The sequence below is a fragment of the Eleginops maclovinus genome, chromosome 2 (genome assembly GCF_036324505.1).
Source record: "Eleginops maclovinus isolate JMC-PN-2008 ecotype Puerto Natales chromosome 2, JC_Emac_rtc_rv5, whole genome shotgun sequence".
Lineage (NCBI taxonomy): Eukaryota > Metazoa > Chordata > Actinopteri > Perciformes > Eleginopidae > Eleginops > Eleginops maclovinus.
The window spans coordinates 23,044,378-23,068,076 of NC_086350.1; the positions used below are offsets into that span (position 1 = coordinate 23,044,378).

The window sequence follows — 23,699 nt, forward strand, 5'->3', positions numbered from 1 at the left end:
AGCACAAACACAGTGAAATGCATCCTCTGCCTCCACAAACAAAGAGACCCTGTAGCAGACAAACAGCTTTCTGTATCTCCTCAGCATTTTACATTTCCTGAGTGGATGTGCCAACCTCGGAGACGCTGTGACCTTTTCCCCTAAACAATTGCACCATGTTGTCAGACTCACAGGGAATGTACTTCAGCATGCGGAACACTTTGCGCTGCGGCGTCACCCTCTTGATGTAAGGGTGGTCCTCTAAGGTCAGCAGGCTGCTGGGCGATGCTAGACGGATGTGGACCAGCTCGAAGTCGCTGGGGAAGTCGGCGGCCGGGTTCTCTCTGGGGACGATGTGCCACTCCAGCGCTCGGTCCCCGGCGTTCCTCAGGGCGCTGCTGATGTACAGGCGGCGAGCTTTGGCCGAGAAATACCCTGTGAACCCTATGATGTACTCTGGAGGGAGAGAAAGGGGAGGGGAGAATGATTAAAAGAACAGCCAGGACCTCTAGATGTGCAAATAAACATTGTGTATTTGTGTGAGACACAGTCAAATTAAAGAAGGTTCCAGACTGAAAGTGGGCTTTATGTTTGTTAGCCTCTTGTAGGCTGCTGACTGCTGGACAGAGCTTGAGCAAGGAGAAATAAAAAGTATTGCTTGTATGCTCGGGTTGGATAGTCTGCTCTGACTGTCAGTAGACTAAAGCATTGGCACACCCTTACAGGCTGTTGTTGAGTGTTGCACCATCCCATATTGCGATTTCAATAATATTTTTTTAGCTGTGCAGCCCTACTGATGAGCTTTCCAAACAGGATCCAGCACAATAGCCTTTATTAATAAGTATTTAATGTGTCAAAGTAATATGTGGATAGAGCCTGAATGGCAGGTTGTACAAACTAGCTTGATTGGGCATTATATCCTTGACTCAGCACAACGAGTACACCGTGTTGTCTTTATCCACTGAACATAAAGAAATTTTACCATTAATATGAAACAAAAGATTAAGACGGACTATGTTTGAGGTTCCACCTTAACAACTGTCATGCCATTTTGCTTGCATGTAGATACAAGAAAATGTTCTCCTCTGATATTATTGACTATAAGATACTCCATTGAAGCAGTCGTAGGTTTTGAATCTTTCCCATCAAACTTCGGCAATGATTTTTTGACGGTAGAGTGTCTGACTCACACATTTCTTTTGAAAATGTGTCAAATAATAAACCACTATACCCATGATTCATTGTCTAATTTATGAAAAACGTTCAGAGAACAAGCTTGACTTTGGTACACAAGTAAATTGAGAATGGCCTTGATTCTTAGGATAACAATCTGGACATGGCTTTCCTAAGTTTAAAAAGGAGCCTCATATGCTCATCTCAGGTTCATAATTTATATTTTGTGTCTCTACTGGGACATGTCTCCATGCTTTAATGTCAAAAAAGCTCTTTATTTTTCTCATACTGTCTGTGCTGCAGCACCTCTTTTCACCCTCTGTCTGAAACCAGAGCCCAGTCTGCTCTGATGGTTAGCTGGCCGACTCTGTTGTGATAGGTCAACCGCTTAGAGATGTCTTGTACAATGTGTTGGAGCGCTAGCCAATAGAAGTGCAAGTGTTACATAGTGATGTCACTGTGCTAGGGAAGTAAACAAAGGAGTCCAATGGAGGAGTTATATAAACACTACAGAAAATGGAAAACCCCAAAAGCATAATAGCCTATTTACAAAGACACAATTACAACATATCCACCCGTTTTTCTTACCATGTTCCACCGTCTTAGAGGAGAACTCCAGTTTGAGGGTCATCTCGGAGCAGTTGGAGCCAGATGATGAAGGCGGGGGCTCCGTGTTGGAGGGGTAGTCGGAGTCTGATTTGGCTCCTTCCGTTGGCTCCATGCCCACCACAGACAGGAAGCCCAAAAAAAGCATGGACGCCCACACAGGAAGCAGGAGCATTTTGAGTTGTGAAATAGCACCAACCATCAGTTTGAACACCACCTTTGGATATTTAGCAGCAGGTGTGCTGTTCCAGATGAAGAAAAGCAGCTAAAACCTGGTTCGGGGTCCGGGTTTGGGACAGAGCATTTCAGGTCCAGAGCTCCAAAAACGAGTCCATACTGCAAACGGCCTGAGCAGCTAGATTAATTTCTTTCTGCGTTTTCTCTCCATGGCGGTAGTCCAGGGTGGAGGTCAGTGGCACAGCCAGATTAGGAACATTGCCGCCATGTTGAGAAGGGGAGGAGGCGACCAGGAAAGAGCAGTGGGTGGATGGGAAGAGGGCGAAGCTGCTGGTGTCAAGTCGGAGTTCCACGGGAGTTCTTCCTGTAATCTGGAAAGAAAAGAATACAAAAAGTTGTCAGGAAAGGGCTTTTTGATATTTAATTGGAAGTGCAAATACACATCTTCCTTGCATGACTTTAAACACGCTATTACACCCTCAAACATGAATGACTTCCTTTCATTCCAAGTTAATTGCGATTGATTTTGTGACCCGGCAAACACATACCCTCAGCATATGGAATCAATTCTCCATTAGTTTCAGTGGTGGCTGCAAAACTATCTGAGGGCTTAAATTCAAGATTCAGATTAGAGCCTGACAAGGGGCTTTGAGGCCCGAACCAAACAATCAATAACTAAGTTAAAGCAAAATACTACGAGCATAAGTGATTTTATATTGGTTTTTACAGACAAAAATGACGATAATGAAGGTAAACTTTGTTTTTGAAGAGTAACATAAGACATGTTTGGGTTAAGATACTGTAAAATTGAATAATAAACCTTTATTCTAAACACATACCAGTAACATTTTGGACATTTATATTTAGACCGTCTTAAATCGATCGTAACCCTCTGACTTCTTTCTTTGGTGTAGCGCCAGAGGAGATGCAGTTGTAGACAAATCAGGCGAAAAAAATGAGCTTTTATCATATAGTTGGAATAAGGCAATTCCACTGTCGCATAAACAATAAGTAAGGCAGGTGAAGTAACACCTTAAATACACCACCTGAGGATTATCTTTACCAAGGGTCTTTGTTTTACGAAGCAACCGTTTCCATTTTAGTGCTGTTTGACTGAGTTTGACTCTTATTAGTCACGGTAGATTAGTCAGGCATAATGGAAATCAACCAATATCTACTTGCTGGTTCAATAGCCGGAGGTCTATTTGTCCAACAAAATTAGATGACAAACTGTTCATGTTTTTGAGATGTGTTGCTGACTCACAAACCAAAAATAAACCCTAAAAACTAACCTTTGAATAGACACCATGTTAAAAAATGTATTTTCTAACTCCCTAAAACAATGGGGATAAAGAAACCAACCTAACAGAGTCTATGTTTCTATTTCTGTCCCCTCATTCAGCATTCAGAGAGAGGGGTTTCCTCTGCTGTTTCAAGGGGGAGGAAGTGTGGCGTAGGGTGCAGAGAGATGTAGAATGTGGTGTAAAACCACTCCGTTTTTAGCAATTCATGAGAGGTTTGTGCAACCCTGGGAAAAAAACACGCTGTTACTAAATAAAGCAAAAAGACGTTGATAAAACTTCCTGTCGCCTGCAAAGATGACATCGCTTAGTTATACAGAGCTTTACAAAAAGCCAAAATGACCTCTGACTCAGTATAAAAACAAAGCTTACCTAGGGATGGAAAATATACGATAACAAAGCAACATAATACACTCAGAATAAGCGGACTGATTTGAATTTCCATTATGGGGATAATTGTGATATTGAATTAACGTTTTATCTTGTTTTTAATTTTCATGAATGTGGGGTGTTCTTATGATGTGTAACTGTAACTTTAAGAATAAATGTTTAAGGATAAAACAAGAAAAACAAATATTAGTAAATGACTAACTAAAATGTAAGGGATTCCAGTACGTTTTAATACCATGTTAAAGCATGTTTGGATAATTGTGTGAATTGCAATAATACTTTTCACAAGAATAACCGCGACACAACTTTTATTTCATTTCTTCTCATGTTAAGATATTGAATAACTTGAATCCAAGATGATCTTAAAATTGCACAGCTCTGCCAGTTTAAGTTGTGGTACTCTAAATATAGTTTATTTTCAAAGTAATTTTCCATCGCCGTGTTGAACTAACTTTTGCATATTTTTTATCTGTTGTAAATAATATTTTTTATATTAAGCTACTTTTAAAAATAGATTTTATATTTGTAATTTAGGGGAATATAGAACAATATTGGCGTTGCAATAAGGAAATCCATGACCAACTGGTTAAAGAAATTCTTCTTAAATCTCAATCTCTAAATGTATGGCAGCAATTCCATTGTCGCTTTAATTCCAACACAGAAAAAAATTGTTTGTAGAATACAATAAAAAAATAATTGAACTCAAAGACATATCTATATATAATAAAACAAGAGAAAATGATAATGCTGAAGTGGTCTCTTAATTTTTTCTGCAGCTGTGCATATATATATATATATCTCTTACAATGTTACGGTGTGCGGGCCTTTTCAAATATCCAAACCATTCCATGACTTTTCAAAGTGGTTATTTTCAATCAACATTTCCTTGCAATCTAAAAAGGCAACATGTGTACTCACTGAATACACATTCATCCCCTAGCCCTAACCGCACATCAGTATTTTAGCATTATGCAGACTCAATGACAGTGATGTAAACCAGCTGCTCTGACTGTTGGGCTTTATTGCTGCACATGTGCAACATATTGAAGCGCTGAGTGTGCAAATAAGCAGTAAGCATTGTGCATGTGTGTGTGCGTACACCTTTAGTCTATTTTATCCAAGCCTCTATTGTCAGGCTGTCATTACATCAGACATTCCAATCAAAGGATGCAAACAATTCAAGAACCACAGGAGTATTATAAAGTAGTAATACTAGTTGGTGCAATTCTAGGGAGCAGAAGAAGCAACAAAGATTTACAGTTCACAGTAGTGAATAAACAAGTCAAGATTCAGTTAAATTCCAATGTCACTTGTGATGATGAAATTGTAACCTGTTTATATGCCTGGTACTCCTGCTGCTGCCTTTGTCTCTTTTTCAACTGAGAATGTAGAAGCAAACCTTAGCCTACTTATAACACATTCTAACAGGCCTTGTACAAATGTTAGGTGTCTTGTTTTTTGTCTGACATTATTTTAATTGGTATAAGAAGACTGAAACTTTTGTGAAATAACCCAGTCAAACCCAACTCTACAGTTAATCTGCCTTTTAACTTTTAGCAACAAGTAGCATTTACATAAGTTCTGATTGGTCGAACGTCTTAGCAGGACTTTGAATAAAAACACATTTGAAAAACACAAAATCAAAGTCTGTAAAAAAGTAAGGGAAAAGCTAACTTTGGGTTAATTAGCCTAAACGTTTAAATAATAGCACTATATTTAGATTGCATACCTGTGCATATCTTTGATATATACCTTGTTACGAGTTCATAGATACCTTCGAGCGTCTGAGAAACAGAATTATTTAATCATATTATGTGAAGACTGCACATAAGACTACTGGTTTTAATGGAAAACTCTGTTCATCTAAATATATTATAAGAAAAACTGTTGGATTGATGTTCCAAATTTGTTAACATTTGTTCTAAGAAAATCTAATAAAAAATGTTTTGTTGTCACACATGTACAAACATGCACATCACAGCAGCAGAGAATGAAATGTCAACTCTGCATTTAGTCTATTTTAGTATAAGGTGTGCGGCTACTATACAGTACCCTGTGAGCCATGGGGTCTGGTTCTCTGATTGAATAAAACAGTAAGTACATTTTAGTTTCCTTTGTAGGAACAAATGGATTAAGAATACTGTGGTACTGCTTTTGTAGTTGCATAATAGCTCAAGGTAAGTATTGTCTAGTACAGGAAACACTAGAACACGTACAAACAAACCTTACTAGGTGTATAAAGATCAGATATAAAACTAAGTCTTGATCCATACTTATATTGTAAGTGTGTGGACACATGGCTACTCGGATTATCTTAATGACTGAGCAGATAAAATCAGATATGGGCCACCTCGAGAGATAGAAATGCAGACTATGTAATTAAAAGCCCTGGGCTGCTCTGATCTGACAGAAGGGGGGGTTCAATCACCAGATCCGGCTCGGGGCAGGATCCCTGCCTGTGTGCGACAACAATACAGCTAACAACTACTGGTTTAGACCCTGGCTGTAAAAATAGCCCTGATGGTTAGGGCAGGGCTGTAAAAGACAGGCTGGGACTACCTGTGTCAACATAACACCAAGCCACAGAAATGGCATCAAACCTCAAGGAGAATACAGATCAGAAGCAAAGAAAGGACCCCAACCACATTCAAAGGAGAGATCCACAGCAGTGTAACCAAATGAAGTGGGTTTAACAGAGAAGATAGGAAATGACTTTCAGTTTAAATGTATTTGTGTCAGGAACCACCCTTCCTCTAGGTCAATGATACTAGAATAGAACCAAGGATTGGACTAAGAGCTGTTTTTATCATTAAAAAAAACACCAGTACAAATTCAGTTTATGCGATATAGGGTGATGGTGTAGCAGGGCACACGACCCAAATTCCAGTGTTTCACTAATGGAACAGACTCATTTTGTTCTGTGTGGTGCAGATATGGAAAGTCACTAAGTATATTTACTCAAGTAATGTCCGAGTCGGGGAATTTTTAAAAGGTACTTCTACTTTACGTGAGTATTTCCACGTTATACTACTTCATACTTCTTCTACACTACATTATGGATTAAAATGCTTGGCAGTATAAAGAGTTATTTGAAGTATCTCCACCTTTGCCAGCTGTCTGATTAAAATGATGAACACACTAATGGATAACTGCAACATAGATTATTGTAAATGGTCACTTTGAATTGGGTCCACATGCAAAAACTACACCACTACAAGGCTCCAAAATGTTAGGGGGGAAAATAAGGGATAACATCATAACCATAATAAATTAAAAAGGTCCATTCTGCCTAAAACACGTTTGATGCTTTGAGCACATTTAGCTGATCATATTTCTGTATTTTAAATTATTCTGAAATGCGCCATTGTGCAGTATGAGTACTTTTTGTACTTTAAGAACATGTTGCTAAAACTATTTTTCATTTCTAGATTGCGGTATTATCACTGTTTGTTAAGTTTGAGATTTGAGTACTTTGTTCATGTTTAACTCCCTGGATAAACCAAACACACTTCATAATACAGACACGTTTAAATGCCTTAAGATTACATTTCAGGGTGCATGAAAGACCTAGTGTTAGCAGGATCTACGTTTGGCACTATTTCAGCGTCGCCAGTGCCATGAGATTAAATAACAGTTTACATCTTTACAGCGCGACATTACATTTAGCCTACACCTAAAACGGTAACACGTTAGCTAATTTGCTACCTATCCGAATGACAAAACAAAGCATGTAGCCACAAAAAGTCACGACTTTTTCAGCATAAACAAAGCAAGCATGCTGGAGGCTAATATTGAGAACAATTATTACGTCGACAGTAAACAACGTTATTTGAAAAACCATGAATACACGTGTTAGTGTCGCGAATGCTACACTCAGCCTTCCGAAACAGATATTGTAAACAAGAAGACGTGCTAATAGATTTGTTAAGACCCATCTGTATATCACATGCGTTAGCCAAGCTAGCTTAGTTATATCTGCTGGTGGTTTGTGTGTTGATAATACTCACCGAGCTGAACAACGCCTTATGTGTCACATATATCTGTGTGTATTTTTCAGTCTCCGTGCATTAATACACTGAGAGCTACTCGGTAGTTAGTTTATTGTCCACCGAACAAAAGCTAACAGCAAACTCAGTAAACGCTTCAGCCGCAGACCACTGACGTCTAGTTAAGATGGGTTGCCATGTTTGGTTAACTTATCCTACGGAACAGCTGCCCACAGGTAGATTATCAAGACATTTTAGATAACATACATCATAAAGATATTCATGTTTCCCCGTATTGGTTTGGAAATATTGAAAACGATTAAAAAATATATATTATTAATTTCCTCACACTTTTCAAAGGCACATTTGATCATAAAGTTATGAAGCTTATTATCAAACCTGGCAACCCACCAGGCCTCCAGAGACCACTTTATAGTCCAGCGGTCCCGGTTACGCTGCGGGTTTGCCGGCAGTGGGCGCTGTTCACTGTCAGGAAACAGGACTCAAAACAAGACGGACCCAGCACAACTGCATTATTTTTAAACTCCGATTCAACATGCATATGTCACTGTTTGAAAACCAAGAAACAACTGTGTATTCACTCACCACCATTAAAATGCATTTGTGACTCAACCTCAACAGTATGGCAGTACTTCAAACCAGTTTCACTTTTTACATAACCGCTGAGCCTTACGTTCATTAGTAGCTACTGATAAACTAGGGTGACCAGACGTCCTCTTTTGCCCGGACATGTCCTCTTTTTACGTCCTGTCTGGAGCGTCCGGGGGGTTTTATAAATTCATGAAAACGTCCGGTTTTCACTGTTGGGACCATTAAGCGTGTACTTAAATTGACTGGCGCTTCCTCCCACCCCCCAACAATCGCAAGTGTCCTCTTTTTCGCCACCTCAAATCTGGTGTCCTCTTTTTCGCCACCTCAAATCTGGTCACCCTAGATAAACTGAGCAATGTTTATCAGAATTATACATATAATACTGGTGCATTTGAGAAGTATATAAATACAATACTTAAGTCATACGGCTCTTAAGGTGTAAGCCATCTGTGTTCTTTATTTTATCACACCGAGCATTTTAGTTTGTATTATCAGTTACGCATGACTGAGTTACTCGATTCAAATTTAATTTAATTTTATATTCCTTATACTTTCCTTTAAAATTGCATTTGCAACTTATTTAGTGTTACAAACAAAAAGATGCGGAAATTTTAAAGCTACATACGATTTGACAGAGCAACATTACTACTAATCTTGAGGCATAACATCTGTCCAAAATTGACTTTCCTTTTACCTGTTTTGGGTCTCCACCGACTCCTGACAAAGAGTTTGTCTTTACTCACTTACAAATAAACCTGTGACCTGTTGGACTAATCACAAAAAGGAGAATAGTATCAAAATACAACTACAATGCAGTCAGGTTCGAGTGTTTTATTGGCACATACAACTCACCGTTAAAAAAATAAAAAAGTTAATGGTAGAAGAATCAAAGTGTTATCATTCATTTAGACACACAGTAACAAAAAAACACTGTTTTCAGGTAACAGTGATGAGTTGGCTATTTCATTTAGGACAACAGCATTTATATAAAATCACACAGATATATAAAAACATGAAATGAAACACTTTAACAAATGTGCTGACATTCTGCTAATGAACTGATTTGGTTATTTGTTGAACATTTTATACAAAAAGGCACTAAACAATGTTGCTGACTACGTCATCCACAGCAATTCCTTCGAGTCCAAACGATTACTTTGTGACTAACAACACGTGTTCAAAATGTTTACTTCACACTGACACTATTGATGAACTAACCACTAGAATGTAGGCCACCTTATGAGTGATACCTCACCCAAAACACCCGACAGAGTGTGTTAGATATTAAAAAAAAGAGTGATTTTGGCTGGAATATCTATCAAAATAAAGACAGTTAAGATTTGAGCGTACCGGTTCCAATACTAGCCTCACTTGCAGTCTATATAAACAATTTAGAGGTGAGACATCAGGGATAACAGCAGTGGGACAGAAGAATATACGGTTTTAAATCAATCTTTCATCGAGGAAAATGGAGAAATGAAATAACATCTTGGTAGTAATGAAAGAAAAATAGACAAATAAAAAGGAAAAACTGAGGTCAGCTGACATGGCTCGGTTAGGTTTCCAGTATGTGTTAAAAAGTTCACAACAGCAACACATGTCATAAGTCTGGGGTAGATCACAGCAAAAATGCTCCAGTAAAGAGAAAAGACCACACTGTAGCAACTGCTTCACTCTGGGAGATTTCTGAAGGGACAAAATATATAAAAACACAGTTGACAGGTCCGATTTAAGAGAGATGGACACATTTGAACTGTTAAGTGCTTTTTAAAGAAATCAATCAATCATTTAAACAATGACAAGATAACCAAACAGGAGGATGTATTCATTATTCATTTCACTTTGATTTAACAGTTTAGAAATGACACTTCTCTGTAATGCAGCCTTTTACCAATTAAACTATAGCAGAATAATACCCAAACAAAATCCCTAGTCTAGTGTTGATTCAGATTAATGTCCTTATTTTAAAGGCTCTAAGTAACCAAATAGTAACTAAACTTCATTTTGTAAGCAATAGACAGATATATTGTTTTGTCCTTCATTAAAGTGGATTTGATAAAGTAGAGCTCTAGGCAAGCCTGTGGAATATGTTCAGATTTAAGTGCATTTACAGGCAAAAGGAACTAAGGAAACTTGCATGGTAGCCTTTGAAAGGTTCTGTACTTCATATTTTTTTATAATCATATGTTATACCTCTACAAGCTCCACGTTGTCTTCAGTGGTTTCCTTCATGTTGGTCATAAGTGTAGTTTATAAACTGAGGACTGTTTTTCTGCGTAAGAGTTGCTGTTATATGTTATCACTGAAAACTAGTGGTTAGCCTCTGCTCCACTAGATTCTACATCTAACTTGGTAGTTTAAAAAACAAGAAGAATCATGTTTTTTTGTCCTGTTGTGTACTCAATTGAAATCTAGCCTTTAAAATGTCAGGAAATACTGAAAAACACAATTATTTCTTTGTTAAAATGACATTCACAGAGGCTAGCTACGAATGATGGCATGCCTCAGGTTGGGTTTCACTAGCTGTTTGTAAATCCATGAGTAACTTAAGAAAAATCTTGTAGAGACTTCAGTAATGTGCGTAGAATCAGGAAGATACTTCCAAAATATATTAAATCTGTTTGTTAGGGTATTGATTTGTTTGTTACGTCGGCCTTTTTTTTTGGCTTGGTTTGTTTGTGTAGGATTAAACTGAAAAAACTACAGGCCACATTTCAAAGAGCATTGGTGGTAGGCTGTAGTATGGTCCAAGGAAGAACCTTTTATGTTAACATAAACATGTTTCACTAGCATAAGCATAAATTCCCGACAGGGAAATTTCTCATAAACTTGGCACTACAACATAGAAACAGCTGTTCTTTAAACATTCAGAGGAAAAAATACCATATCTTATTCTTCCATGCTCCTGAACACATATGAAATTAAGAGAAATACTTCCCAACTCGGGAAATGGGGCCTTGGGAGGATGTAAAAGCACCATCGGCATTAAAAGACTGTTTCAGAGTTAGTAGCACTACCAGCTAATGCTAAACTAGCTTTAATCAATACTGTTTTGGCAGATAACATTTAGAATTATTTTCAGGAAATGTACGTTTTCTTTCCACTTCAAATGTTTTTATTGTAAGCTGTCGGGTCAGATAGCTTTGTTTATTATTTATGTCCCTTATAAGCTAGCTAACATGTAGTAGTGCATATTTGGTATCAGCTGTTTTTTTTTAGGAAGAATCACTTTGTGTTTTGCAACTTGCTTTAATTAAGTTGCATAAATCTCTACCTAATAAAAATGTATGTTAGGGCTAAGCTAAAATGTACCTTACAAAGAGCTGGTGCAACAAACAGCAGAGACTCTTACCTTCACAAAGACAGTGAATTATTAGAATACTGCTTTACAATTCAACGGGATCATAACCTGTAGAAGTCATTGGGCGCGGGGCTGTGTGGCCTATTGTCTAATACAACACATTGAAGATTTCACACAAAACAGCTTCACAATCTTTTGACAGTTTTAGAACAATGATATCGACAGAGCAATAATGGCAAGAGTAGATAAGCTTAGACTAAAACAGTCTTCATTTTGACCTTCGAGGGTGTGGTTTGGTAGCAGTGTGCTTGCGTCACCCGCATCTTAAGACAAGGTTTGTACAATAATAAATTCACAGCAATTTCCAATCAGGAATGACCGAGGGGAATCCCCTTTCTTCTTAGAAACGTCAGTAACCCAGAACTCTGTTCAACAGATCCTCACAGAAGGTCATTATCCAGTGACCGTTTGAATGGAGACTAATTATCATGTCAACAATAATAAATAAATATGTAGAGACACAGGGATTGTAAGAAAAGCACAAAGAGTGGAAGGCACCATCCTTCCACAGAAAAAATTAAAGGAATGGATGGAGAGATGATGTAACCCTTGGAGTTCAGAACTTCTGTGGTTTGTCTTTTTCTGTCATTCAAAGACTCGCTGCAAGAGGAATTCTCAAATGGCAGCGGCTACTTTTCATCCATTTTGGTCTTTTTGTATAAGTATAATTTCCCACTTTAGCCTCAAACACTGGCGGCAACTTCGAACGGTGGTGGTCATTTTGAAAATGTCAGTCATTGTAGTGCTGTTTCCCCCTAAAGTATAAGGTTGCGGTCCCAGTTTCAGCCATTGTACTGCTGCTGATAGCGGCGGTTCAGCTCCCGCAGCTCCTTCTCTCTAACCCGCCGGGCCTTGTTGGATTTGGTGGAGCGGCTGGAGCGGGTGGACTGCGCCGACTTGGTGCTGTGGCAGCGCGAGGACGCCCGCTTCAGGAGGTTCTGAGATATGGAGCGCTGGAGGTTCTTGTTGGAGGAGGAGGCAGCCATGCTGACCACCCAGGGGTGCTTGATGGCCTGACCCGCGGTGAGCCGCTCGCTCGGGTCCACCATCAGGATCCGCTCCACAAAGTCTTTGGCCAGGTTGGACACATTGGGCCACGGCTGGAGAGGGACAGAGGTTAGAGAAAACTGTTGTTTAAAAGCCAGTATGGTCAACAGGGAAAAACTGGCTCTGTAGCTTAGGTAAGGCAAGGAGGGAGAGCACATTTCTAGTTTAGGACTTTCTAAAGATCTCCCTTGGAAATATTAGTCCAATAAAATTACTCCTGTTTTGAATAATTTCATGTTTTTTTTCATACTGAAAGGTTCTGAAAACAAAAATATCCAAATATTTTAGAAGTTAAAAAATTCAGAGGTTTAAATGTCAGGCATATGATGTTAACTTCCTCACTGAGGAGTTCATTCTGTGTTTGCTCACTAGGATTTTTGTAAAACAAAATGAAACATTGGAAAATATTGACATGGTATCCTTTTACAAAAAAAAATAAAACCAAACTATACTGGTTAAAATGTATAAAATATAATTCAAACATTATATGAGTTAGGAAAGAGGAGATGCCTGAACTTGAATTTCCGTCAACTCTTGCGACATTGAACGACAGAAAATAAATAGATTTCACATTCCAGAAGATTGCGCTGTATTGTTATTGATAAATAATTAATCCCTCATGTTTTTCACCTGCAGTGTAGTCCTGCAGAACAACATAACACGTTTTTTTAATCAGTTTTTTAATATTGCAATTGATCAAATGCAGTTTAACCAAGCTACTCAAGTTTTGTGTGAGATATCACTGGTAACGAGTGTGATAGAGACTAGTGCTCAAGGTAATCCCTAGATCAGGGGTGGCCAACCCGCGGCTCTCGAGCCGCATGCGGCTCCTCAGTACATATGGAATTTTAATTGTGTGGGTTTTTTTGCGCATATGTATCACCAAGTTCAAAAAGGGTTAACAACACACAAGTTCCAGGCCAATCGTTACACAGAGTTTTCGACACGGAAGTGCTTTAGCCAATCAGAATGCAGATCCTGCAGTACAGGAGGCGGGTTCTACTGCACTCGCGATGTGACAGGGAAGGGAGAGATCTGCTTCTGAACGGCGAAAATAAAACTCAGATAAAACCGTAATAACTCAATACAAAGTTGTCAAATCAAAACGGTAACACAACGCAGAAGGACTCCTGAGTTGCTGAATCGCGATAACGAAATAAATAAGAGAGAAAGTGCATCTCTGTCAGCAGAGCTTCTGCCAGTCACAGGGTAAAAGTTGAGATAGTTATCATGAGAGGATAATTAACTAAAATACAGCTCAGTTATTTTTAAATAACTGTCATGAAGCAGTATTTGACCCAACATGTCATGGGTTTGTTTTAAATACATTTAAATTTTGTAAGCCAGATTTGTAAAGGAGTGTTCAACGCAATGAATGCCAACTTAGTTCAAAAAACCAGCATGCAGTAATACAAAAATAGTTTTCACATGATTAAGTGAGAGTGTGTGTGAGGCAGTGCACACAATCTTAATGACTGAAAATAGCTGGCCTCTGGTCTTAATACTTTCTGTCAATATCATGGTGTGTGACATTTACAAGAAGTCTGGCTGAGCAGAGGTATGTGTGTCTGTCTGTGTGACAGAGTGTGTCTCTATTGGAGTGTGTGTCTTTGAGTGTGTGTGTCTGTGTGTCAATTATTGTACATTTTTAGATTTTCATTTTCTATGTGTGAGAGATAGAGAGGGGCACAGAGGAATAGAGTGAGGGAGCACACCAGTGGCGTAGCTATACCTATTTTAGGTGAACTTCAGCCCACCTAAAAAAAAAATCCCACCCAAATGAACATTTTGAAATTGAAAAGAAAAATGTATATATATATTTTTTTATGTCTCACATTAGTGTTGAGAGTTGTGCCCCCTCCCCTTACCAAGACCACACAGTTCTATTGTGTAGCCTCTTAATTTTGCTCTCAATGTGCACCAGAAGCATGCAACTCACTTTAAAATGTTTTTAAAAATCTGCCCGGGGAAGCATGCCCCCGGACCCCCCTAGAGGATGTGAAGTCCACCCCACTCAAACTTCAAAACTAGCTATGCCCCTGGAGCACACAGAAAGGGTGAGAGCAAAAGAGAAAGGGCAAGAGAGAAGTAGGCGGACATACATCCACGATGTGTGTATGATGTGGCTCTTTGCAGTAACACAGTCAAATAATTGTCTCTTCGTCTCTGACTCGTTGGCCACCCCTGCCCTAGATCAAAAATTGTAACTTTATTGCCTTTCTTAAACTGTTCTCCAATCAAGTATTATGTATATATGTTGTTAAAAAGTTCTGAGACACTTCACCCAAACACAAACTAAAATTACTGAAAAACTAAGCCTTTTGGAAAAAATTGAAACTGCATTTAAATGATCAAACACCCTATGAAAACGAACTAAAACTCAATTAAAACTAAATATAACCTAATTGAAAATGTACAAACATGTATGTGTTCATACGTTGGTTGGATACTGTGCCATGATTGGCTTACACCCTAGATGTGATGTCACAAAAACTTACACTCTGAATTAAATGAAATATAGAGAAGTTACATAGAGAACAGATTCATGTAAAAATTAAAAACAAATAAAATCCATCTGCACAGGGAAGTTTAGTGAAGCTACAAAAAGCAAAACACTTTTTTTTTAGTTGAGCGTTGGGCATTAAAATAAAATTGTGTAAGACAGTTTGTTTGGCATCAGTGGAGTTCTGTCCCCGGGACAAAAGAGGGCAGCAGAGTGGTATAAATGTGGGAACAGCTGTTCAGGAGAGTAAAGCGAGATCTGAAGTGTAAGGAGTTTAACCATTTATTTAAACCAATAGGATGAAATGACTCTTTATCTTTTGAGATTGTTCATATTGTGGGGTAATTTAATGTGCCTCTGCCTGATTGTTTGTGCATGTCTTGCTAGGACAGAACTTCACGTTTTGAAGCTCTGATGGAACATCAAATGTCCTTTGAAGTAGGTTTCCTCGTAACTACTCTCAACTCTCTTTCCGAGAAGTGTTTAGTATGAGTGGCTAGTAATGAGACAAACTCTACCCCCTGCTTCGACAGGAATTGTGAATATCAACGCTGCGTTCCTTTCCACACACACTAACACACACACAGTTTGTACACGATGTCCTGCTTGGCAACCAGCTGTGTTTTCAGTGTCCCAGTAGACAACTAACCCCCACTCCTCACACAGCAGGTAAATCACCGGCGCTGGCTAAAGATACATGACACAATATAAGCCTCAGACCTACATCTCACCTCCACCTATTGCAACATCTGGGCTGCAATAATCTCTGGACTGTAGCTGGAAATGTGCACATTATTTATCGCAGTTGTAAAGACACATGTTCCCAAGCATTTATGACTGGCCGAACACATCTCCAACTCTCGTTCACCCTCGGGATCTGCTTCAACTAGCAATACAGAATAACATAATACTTGTATTGTATGTACTTGTAGTACAATAAATCACATCAATACAGCATCACAGTATAGAAACCATTGGGATTAATGGATTCTGTGGTATAACAGTATTACGCCCATCCTTATCCAAGGATACAAGCATTTCGGTGCAAATATTGTGTTTACAAAAGTATAATGTCGAAAGAATGTTGTACCTCTGAGTCACAAACCCACAAGGAATGATCAAGTCTGCAGTTTCCCTCAGTTCCACGTAGAGCTTGTTAAAAAGCACATATTCTGCTCTATTTCAGGTTCATATTTGTATTTTTTGCTTCTTCTGTGACATGTCTCCATGCTTTATTGTCAAAAAAATGTCTTTATTTTTCTCATACTGTCTGTGCTGCAGCACCTCTCTTCACCCTCTGTCTGAAACCAAAGCCCAGTCTGCTCTGATCGGTAAGCTGGCTGGCTCTGATTTGTCAACCAATTAGAGATGTCCCTCCCTTTAACCAGAATCCCTTTACCCTTTTGCCTTAATCAATCACGTACAATGTGTTGGAGAGCTAGCCTGTTGAAACGACAATGTTACATATTGATGTCATTATGTTATGGAAGTAAACAAAGGAATCCAATGGAGGCGTTTCATGCAGGGGGGAGAGAAACGTGGATGATTTGGATTATCATGCTGTCTTTACCTGGTTAATAAGCTTCACTAAAGTCAAGTGAGTTTTTGAATTCACCAGCCTTCTAGCTGACTTGATTTGCCTTTACACAGTCAACAAAGCCGGCTTACTGATGGTTATTTATTAAAAATGTCATTGTGGGGCCCCTATACTAGGGCTTAGTCCCAGTGCGAAGGACGCAGGTTCAGCCTCTGACCAGTTCCACACGTCATGCCCTCAGTTTCCCCTTTCAACCTTGCCTCTTTCCGATAAAGTCTAATCTGTTACAAAACATTATACCAATAGTTGTGTAAATATGAAACTGTTCTTGTTACCTCTTCTATGTAGATTTAAAATGTGATTAATATTCACAATATTTGACTTTCCTCATATCACCCAGCCTTATACTTTTACTGAGTATTTTAGCGTCGCTCAGCTAATTGTTTTCCTTTTCAGACTGCAGCTGTTTTGTTAAGGTTCAGTCTCACTGCTCTCACAGCTGTTTTTTCAGACATATCAACAGGCAAAGCTTTCCAGGTAAAAATGTCTTAAAAGTCCACTATACATTACTTCCTTGGCACTGAACAGCAGACAGACACAGCTAAAAGAAGATTGAGTTGGCAGAAACCTGACTCCTTTTCAATGCTTATGTTGCTGCGTATCACCTTGATGTGTAAATATGCAACTAGTTTGCCATCAAAACGTAGAAGGTTAAAAATGTGTTTGTCCTTGTGAGAGTCAACACAGCGTGCATAACATAAGTTCACAAACGTTAAGCAGAGCATCATTTTGATTATCCTCCCCTCACGTTTTACAAACAAAACTGCCAAAAATAATGGAAAAATCAATTTTTAGGCCCAGTCTGTACTCATTTTGACAGAGAATAAAGACTCCCGTCATTGCTCTTGTGATAAATATTCCTTATTTTAACTTTTCTATGACAACTTAGGCTCGACAAAACATCTACTCAATAACCCCTACATCATTCTAAGAAAGCATAATGGTAGATTCCAATGAAAAGTTCTTGCTTTCTCACAAATTCCAAGAAATACTTTTGCTATACCCGGTACTCATCCAGATATTTGCAAACCTCAGCAAAAACACAGGCTCCCTGGAGTGATGTCAATTGTTACATTTTTCAGACTTTATCTCAGCTGTCAGATACACGAGAAGTTCAAATCTGGACGCATTCCAAGAAAACCGATGATGATTCAACTGCTCCTCATTAAATATTAGAAAACTGCTCCACTTTTATTTGCGCTGGAGTGTCTGTATGCGGGGCAACCGTTAACCAAGGGCCCCGTTTGTAAAGCTCACTGGCATCATAAACATCCCACGCTGCAAAACAAAGGAATGGACTACTCAGCAATCTCCCGACTAGATACACAGATAGAGCATAAATTATTGTGCACACATACACACAATTAGAGTGAGGTAATATTGACTAGGAGAGGAGGATTACAATTTGTATGGCAAGGTAAAAGAAACACCGGATAGAAATCTACGTGAACTGCGAGATGATAAGTGAGGAGAGAAGTTGCATGTGGGAAAAAGTGTGTGTCTGAACCATTTCACCTCACAAAAAAAAGCTGAACTTCCCGGAAAATCTGTTGACAAAGCCTCATGCGGTGTGCGGAATGTATTCCAAAAGTGTGTGAAGTCTGCTGTGGTGTGTGAGAAAAAGATAGAGTGTGTAAGAGACTCCTCACCTCTCCAGAGAAGCTGTACTTCCCCTTGAGGATCTGCCGGTACAGCCTCATGCGGTTGTCGTCCTCGAAGGGCATGGTTCCACTCAGCAGGATGTACGAGATCACCCCCAGCGCCCACATGTCTACAGCGTTCGTATAGGGCTTCCTCACCAGGATCTCAGGGGCGATGTACTCTGGCGTGCCGCAGGTGGTCTTCATCAGACACTCGTCCCCCTTCTTCCTGCTGCTGGCCAGACCGAAGTCGGTGATGATGATTTTGGAGTCAGCTCCAGGGTGGTAGTAGAGCAGGTTCTCCGGCTTCAGGTCTCGGTGAGTGATCCCCAAAGTGTGGAGGTACTTGACGCCTTCCAGAACCATCTGCAGCACCCGCGTGGCGTCACGTTCTGTGAAGGAGCCACGAGCGATGATGCGGTCGAATAGCTCACCACCGGTGGCCAACTCCATGACCATGTACACACGTTCTGCTGTCTCAAACACCTCCATCAGCTGGATGATATTGGTATGACGGACGCGGCGCAAAACACACAGCTCTGACTCGCACACCTCCCTCCCCTCCCGGTAACGGGTCTCGATCATCTTGATTGCGTACGGCTGCCGCGTGCTCTTGTGCTCCACTCGAACGACCCGGCTAAAACTCCCGCGGCCTATCAGAGCTTTGATGTCGTACTTGGCCGTGACCCGGGGGTCAAACTTGGCTCGGTATTTTGCCACCTTCTTCCGCTGAGGGTCCGACAGATCGGACAGGTCCTTAGGGGGTTGGGCAGAAGCGGTGGGAGTTGCAGCTTGGGACTGGGCCTGATAGGGAGAGGTGGGATCAACCTTGTCGCCACCCCCTCCACCAGCCCCGCCCATCTTGCTCCTAGTGCCATCCCCTCGTATGAAGTGCTTATAGATATCTGTCTGAAGAGGCTGGGGAGGATCAACCTGAAAATGAAGGAAGATGGTTAGGCTTGAGTCTCTCTAACCAGTTAGTTGTCTGCGTGATGAAATCTCACTTCTAGTATTGCTTAAACTCACTTGGACTACCGAACATGGAGCTGTGCCGTGCCATACCATGCATTGCAAATGCAGCAGAAGTCTATAGCTGTCTATAGATACTGGATTTTAAGGGCTGAAACGGATTGTTTGTAATATTTGTTTTTTTAAATCAGATAGAGTCCAGTTGTCGGATGTATATAATTAAAGATGAATCCCTGATTAAAGTTGGTCTTTTATACATAAATATGTGCAACTCAAAAAGTGTCAGAAAATACAACCCTCTCTCTTTTCCTCCTTACCCACATCTCTAAAAACGGGGGGTACACACGAGCTGATCCAGATTTGCTGTGTTGGCTGGCTTTACTTTGAACTCCTGGCAACGTCCCGCCCACGTGATATGTCCCAACCTAAGGTCCACAATATACAGTTGCGAGCTGAATTCCCTCTGCAGCACCTCTGTGCGTCTGTGTATTCAGCAGGATGTCTGCAGGAGGGACTTGGAGTTGTTGTTTATATAATACATATAATGTCTCTGTTCTAGTGTAAACACTAAGAAGTGTTTCAGAAATAATGCTGGATGTGGTTTGGAACATAATATGGGGTTTAATCACGGCAGCGTTTAGCTGAGTATCTCCGTTAGAAACTTCTCTCTTCAGACAGAGAGCTGCATGACTCTGCAAAGAGGTGTGTCCAGCTTCAGGTCAGCTCAAATTTAAAGTGACAGTCACAGAATCAGCACTTCAGGAACAGGGCTGAAATAGAGGGGTATGAGGCATGGTACAATGGTTGATCTGTTTGGTATTTTGAGCAAAACACTTCACAGACATGTTTTGAATAAATATTGCCCTACAATATATTGTTCAAATATAGCATAATAGGAGACCTTTAGGGTTAAGAATTGCAATATTTTCATGATAGACATGAAATCAACTATCTAAATATTTGCTGATTAATGTCTGTTGATCTTGTTATATATTTCTTTTATCTTCAATTTCACCTACATACTTTATCAGAATACTTTGATGGATAGATTTCAGTTTCAATTAGTTTAAGTAATTAAATCTACACAGACGCCAATGATTCTCTAGTTCAAGCTTCTCAAAAACCAGCGTTATATCTTTGGATGAAACAAGACACTCAACGATGAATCTAAAGTAGAAAAATAAACAATGGATATCCAAGCCCTATTAAGTTCATGTGTTTAACTTAAAATGATCAATATTAATACTGGTAAGAGTATAGCCTACACAGCAGTAATGGCACTACTGCTGCTGTTTACAATAGCAAAAGTATCTGTGTTGTTGACCTTGTCCTACTGACCTTTTTGACGAGGTCCAACTGAACATCCCCTGGAGGCTCAGGGAGGACCTTACTGTTCCTGCACCCCATCACATCACCTTGGGCCGCTGCCCAGCCAGCCACACAGGCCCCCAGGAGCCCTGCTTCATCACCGCAACAGCTGATTCAACACTCAGGGCATCCAACATCCAGTCTGTGGCCACACTCAGACAGAGGGTTCATGAATAAAGCTGATTACACCCACTCAAGTCCCAACGAGCTGGCATCAGCAGTCACGAATACACCCGATACATCCACTTAAGTCTGGTTAAAAAAGTCCCAAAGTTCATGAATATATTCTGGGCAAGCACGGTGTGTGTCTGGGCTCCATCAGCAAGTACTGTATCACTGGTTGTCTTTTGTAACAGTGTTCTTTTATGGCCCTGTGCCTCAGGCCTCAAACACACTGCACAGTCGGCAGGCTGGGGGGTACCTCAAGCCCCTTGAAGAACCAACCAGGGCCCCATCTCAGAGGAAGAAATATGTTGAATGTTTGATTGAAAACTGCAGTAGCACAGCTAGTACAGATGCTCTTGGGACAAAAATAATTTATCAGGGCAGGGGAGGGAGAGAAGTTCCCGAAACAGGTTTATGTGTGGTTGACTTGAGGTGAAAGGCAGAAAGATTCAAGCAGAACTTCCACAGAAAATAAGATCATCTACACTACGATACATTGATGGAAGCTGCAATGTCAGCAGCCACAGATAAAGCAGCTCCCCTGTAGAATCACAGTCTGGAGAGCAGCGGAGGGGAGCTCTGAAATGTAGAAGAGGAAATAAGAATCTTGAGTTATTATGGTTAGGCTCACACATGGGTATGATGTGCTGAATACTGACACAACAAAAACGGATTTCTATTAGGCCATTTACAGGCAGAACATAATTTTAGCACTCAAGTTACACGCCATTTGTGTTGCATGATGAGGCCATATTGTGACATTTTCAGCCAAAGTATACATCTACCCAGAACATGTTTTGAATGGCCAGGAACACAAAGGATAGCTTTGCCATTGTAAGAAATAGCTGCACATCACAGATGGTCACTTTCATCCGGGTATTAAACGTTGGAACTTTGCCTGACATGTTGTTAAAAGCTCTCAGTACATGTTTATCCACTAATTTAATTTTTCAGTTATAACAATAGAAAATTAAATTGAATATAACGATATACATATAGTAAAGGGAGGAAGAAACTATGACACGAGTCCATTTGTGTCAATTTACTGGACAGCTGCATTACAGTTTACGTACAATTAAAAAAAGAAAAACTGCCAGGCCCCACTCAACGTTTTCTCTTTAGCCAAAAAGTCAATGGACCGTTATATCTCGCAAAAATAGGTATAACAGCACACTGTCTAAAAACTTTAACAAATCACCCCATAATGACATGACATAAAGTCTCACCTCATTACTTATCCGAGATAACGAAGTGTCTTAGCATGCTAACTAGCCTGCTAGCAACAGGGCAGGACTCCCAACTTTGCCAAATCCAGCCTCCTCACCCCACTCTCACTCAGCTGGGCTCTCCATTTTCAACTCGTAGTTTCCAAACTTTACTCCCGAGGACAAACAAGTCAAATCCGTCACTTCATTTGTTAGCGAAATTTTGTGTCAATTCCGTAGTTTCATAGTGTGTTTTGAAGCTGAAGAGACTTTACAAAAACATGCAAAGTTTTTGCTTTTCTGGACGGTGTTTTTCGCCTAGGAGGACCACCTTCCCACAGTCAGAGAGAAATGAAAGGAGACCTAATGCAACATACATGTTCCGGTTTACATTTTCACAATAAAACGCGTGTTGGGAATTCTTTGCAAAATAGTATTTGGGACAAAATGTCTACTTATTTAAGAATAAAGTAATACAAATAAAATGTGAGTGTGTCTACAATGTTCCTAGTAGGTGTTTAGTTCCGGCAAGCTATGTCTATTAAACAAGTAGCATCCAGCATGATGCTTCAGGGGCCCAGAAAGGTAACAACACTTTTCAACTAACTGGTTTGTGCAGATTCATAGAAAATGTGTAAATAATGCAGCAAACCTGATACATAATGATGATAACATAGGTCTTCCTTAATTGTTATCTTGACAGGGTGTTCGAAGTCCTTCATGAGATGTGTGTGTGTGTGTGTGTGTGTGTGTGTGTGTGTGTGTGTGTGTGTGTGTGTGTGTGTGTGTGTGTGTGTGTGTGTGTGTGTGTGTGTGTGTGTGTGTGTTCCATATTCATGATTGAATACATTGAATCAAATCACCTGAATGCAACTCTCGATTCAGGTAGTACTCCTGCAGAGAAAACATTTCACATAGAATGGGAGGTTAATGGAGACCCAACAGCCTCGGCTATAAGCAAAGAACCGTTATCAGTTATCTTCAGAAAATTGGCCTTTAATTATTTTCTTAAGTTTGTGGGGAAAATGATATAAATGAAGGGAATCTTTTGGTTTATAACTCATACAATGAATTTGTTCTCCCACTATCAACTTCATATGCTCTTAATTTGAAGTTCCAACTTCCTGTGTACTTCTATCTATCTCTGGCTTGCATGATGGAGCTCCTCTTCGGCCCAACTTCTTTTGTAGAGTGGGGCGACCTCCCTCGGCTTGTATCGACCCCATTAAGTCTTCACCGTCACTTCCTGGATACAGAGAGCGGTCCCTCTTACAAAGTGCTGACTACTCCCTTGGAAAAGAACTAGAAAGTCTGGATGTTCACATAACCAGCTAACTCACAAGTTCAAGTTAGAAGTTCCACAGCATGACTCCTTCATGACCCTCATTTAATATTCACAGGCCACAAGGAACAACATCAGGGAGAATTTGTGATGTGCTCGACATCTATCTACAGACATCTGTGCAAAATATGGCTATAATATCATCAAAATTATGGATTATAGTTTTTTTGTTTTTTTTATGTGGTGGGGTCCCACTGGGACATGCTCGGGGACCCCTGGTGGTTCACAGACCTATCTGGGGATCAACTAAGCCAGTTAATTCACAACAGACACGCAGA

General features: G+C 40.0%; 2 protein-coding genes across 2 annotated transcripts in view; both read right to left on the reverse strand.

The window, feature by feature from the left end:
- Nucleotides 1-7,804, reverse strand: part of mbtps1 (membrane-bound transcription factor peptidase, site 1) — a 28,592-nt gene extending 20,788 nt beyond the window's left edge. The window contains exons 1-3 of the mRNA XM_063875859.1: nucleotides 7,634-7,804; nucleotides 1,741-2,306; nucleotides 172-435 (exon numbers count right to left, since the gene is read on the reverse strand). Coding sequence (XP_063731929.1) covers nucleotides 172-435; nucleotides 1,741-1,960 — 484 coding nt within the window. The 5' untranslated portion in view covers nucleotides 1,961-2,306; nucleotides 7,634-7,804. The remainder of the gene's footprint in view (nucleotides 1-171; nucleotides 436-1,740; nucleotides 2,307-7,633) is intronic.
- A 1,236-nt stretch (nucleotides 7,805-9,040) lies between these two features.
- On the reverse strand, nucleotides 9,041-22,430 carry pskh1 (protein serine kinase H1). The gene is made up of 4 exons (XM_063910968.1): nucleotides 22,101-22,430; nucleotides 20,680-21,453; nucleotides 18,382-19,305; nucleotides 9,041-12,685 (listed from the first exon to the last, which is right to left on the reverse strand). The coding sequence occupies exons 2-4, from the start codon at nucleotides 20,746-20,748 to the stop codon at nucleotides 12,368-12,370; spliced, it is 1,311 nt and encodes a 436-aa protein (XP_063767038.1). The 5' UTR covers nucleotides 20,749-21,453; nucleotides 22,101-22,430; the 3' UTR covers nucleotides 9,041-12,367.
- Nucleotides 22,431-23,699: the final 1,269 nt, after the last annotated feature.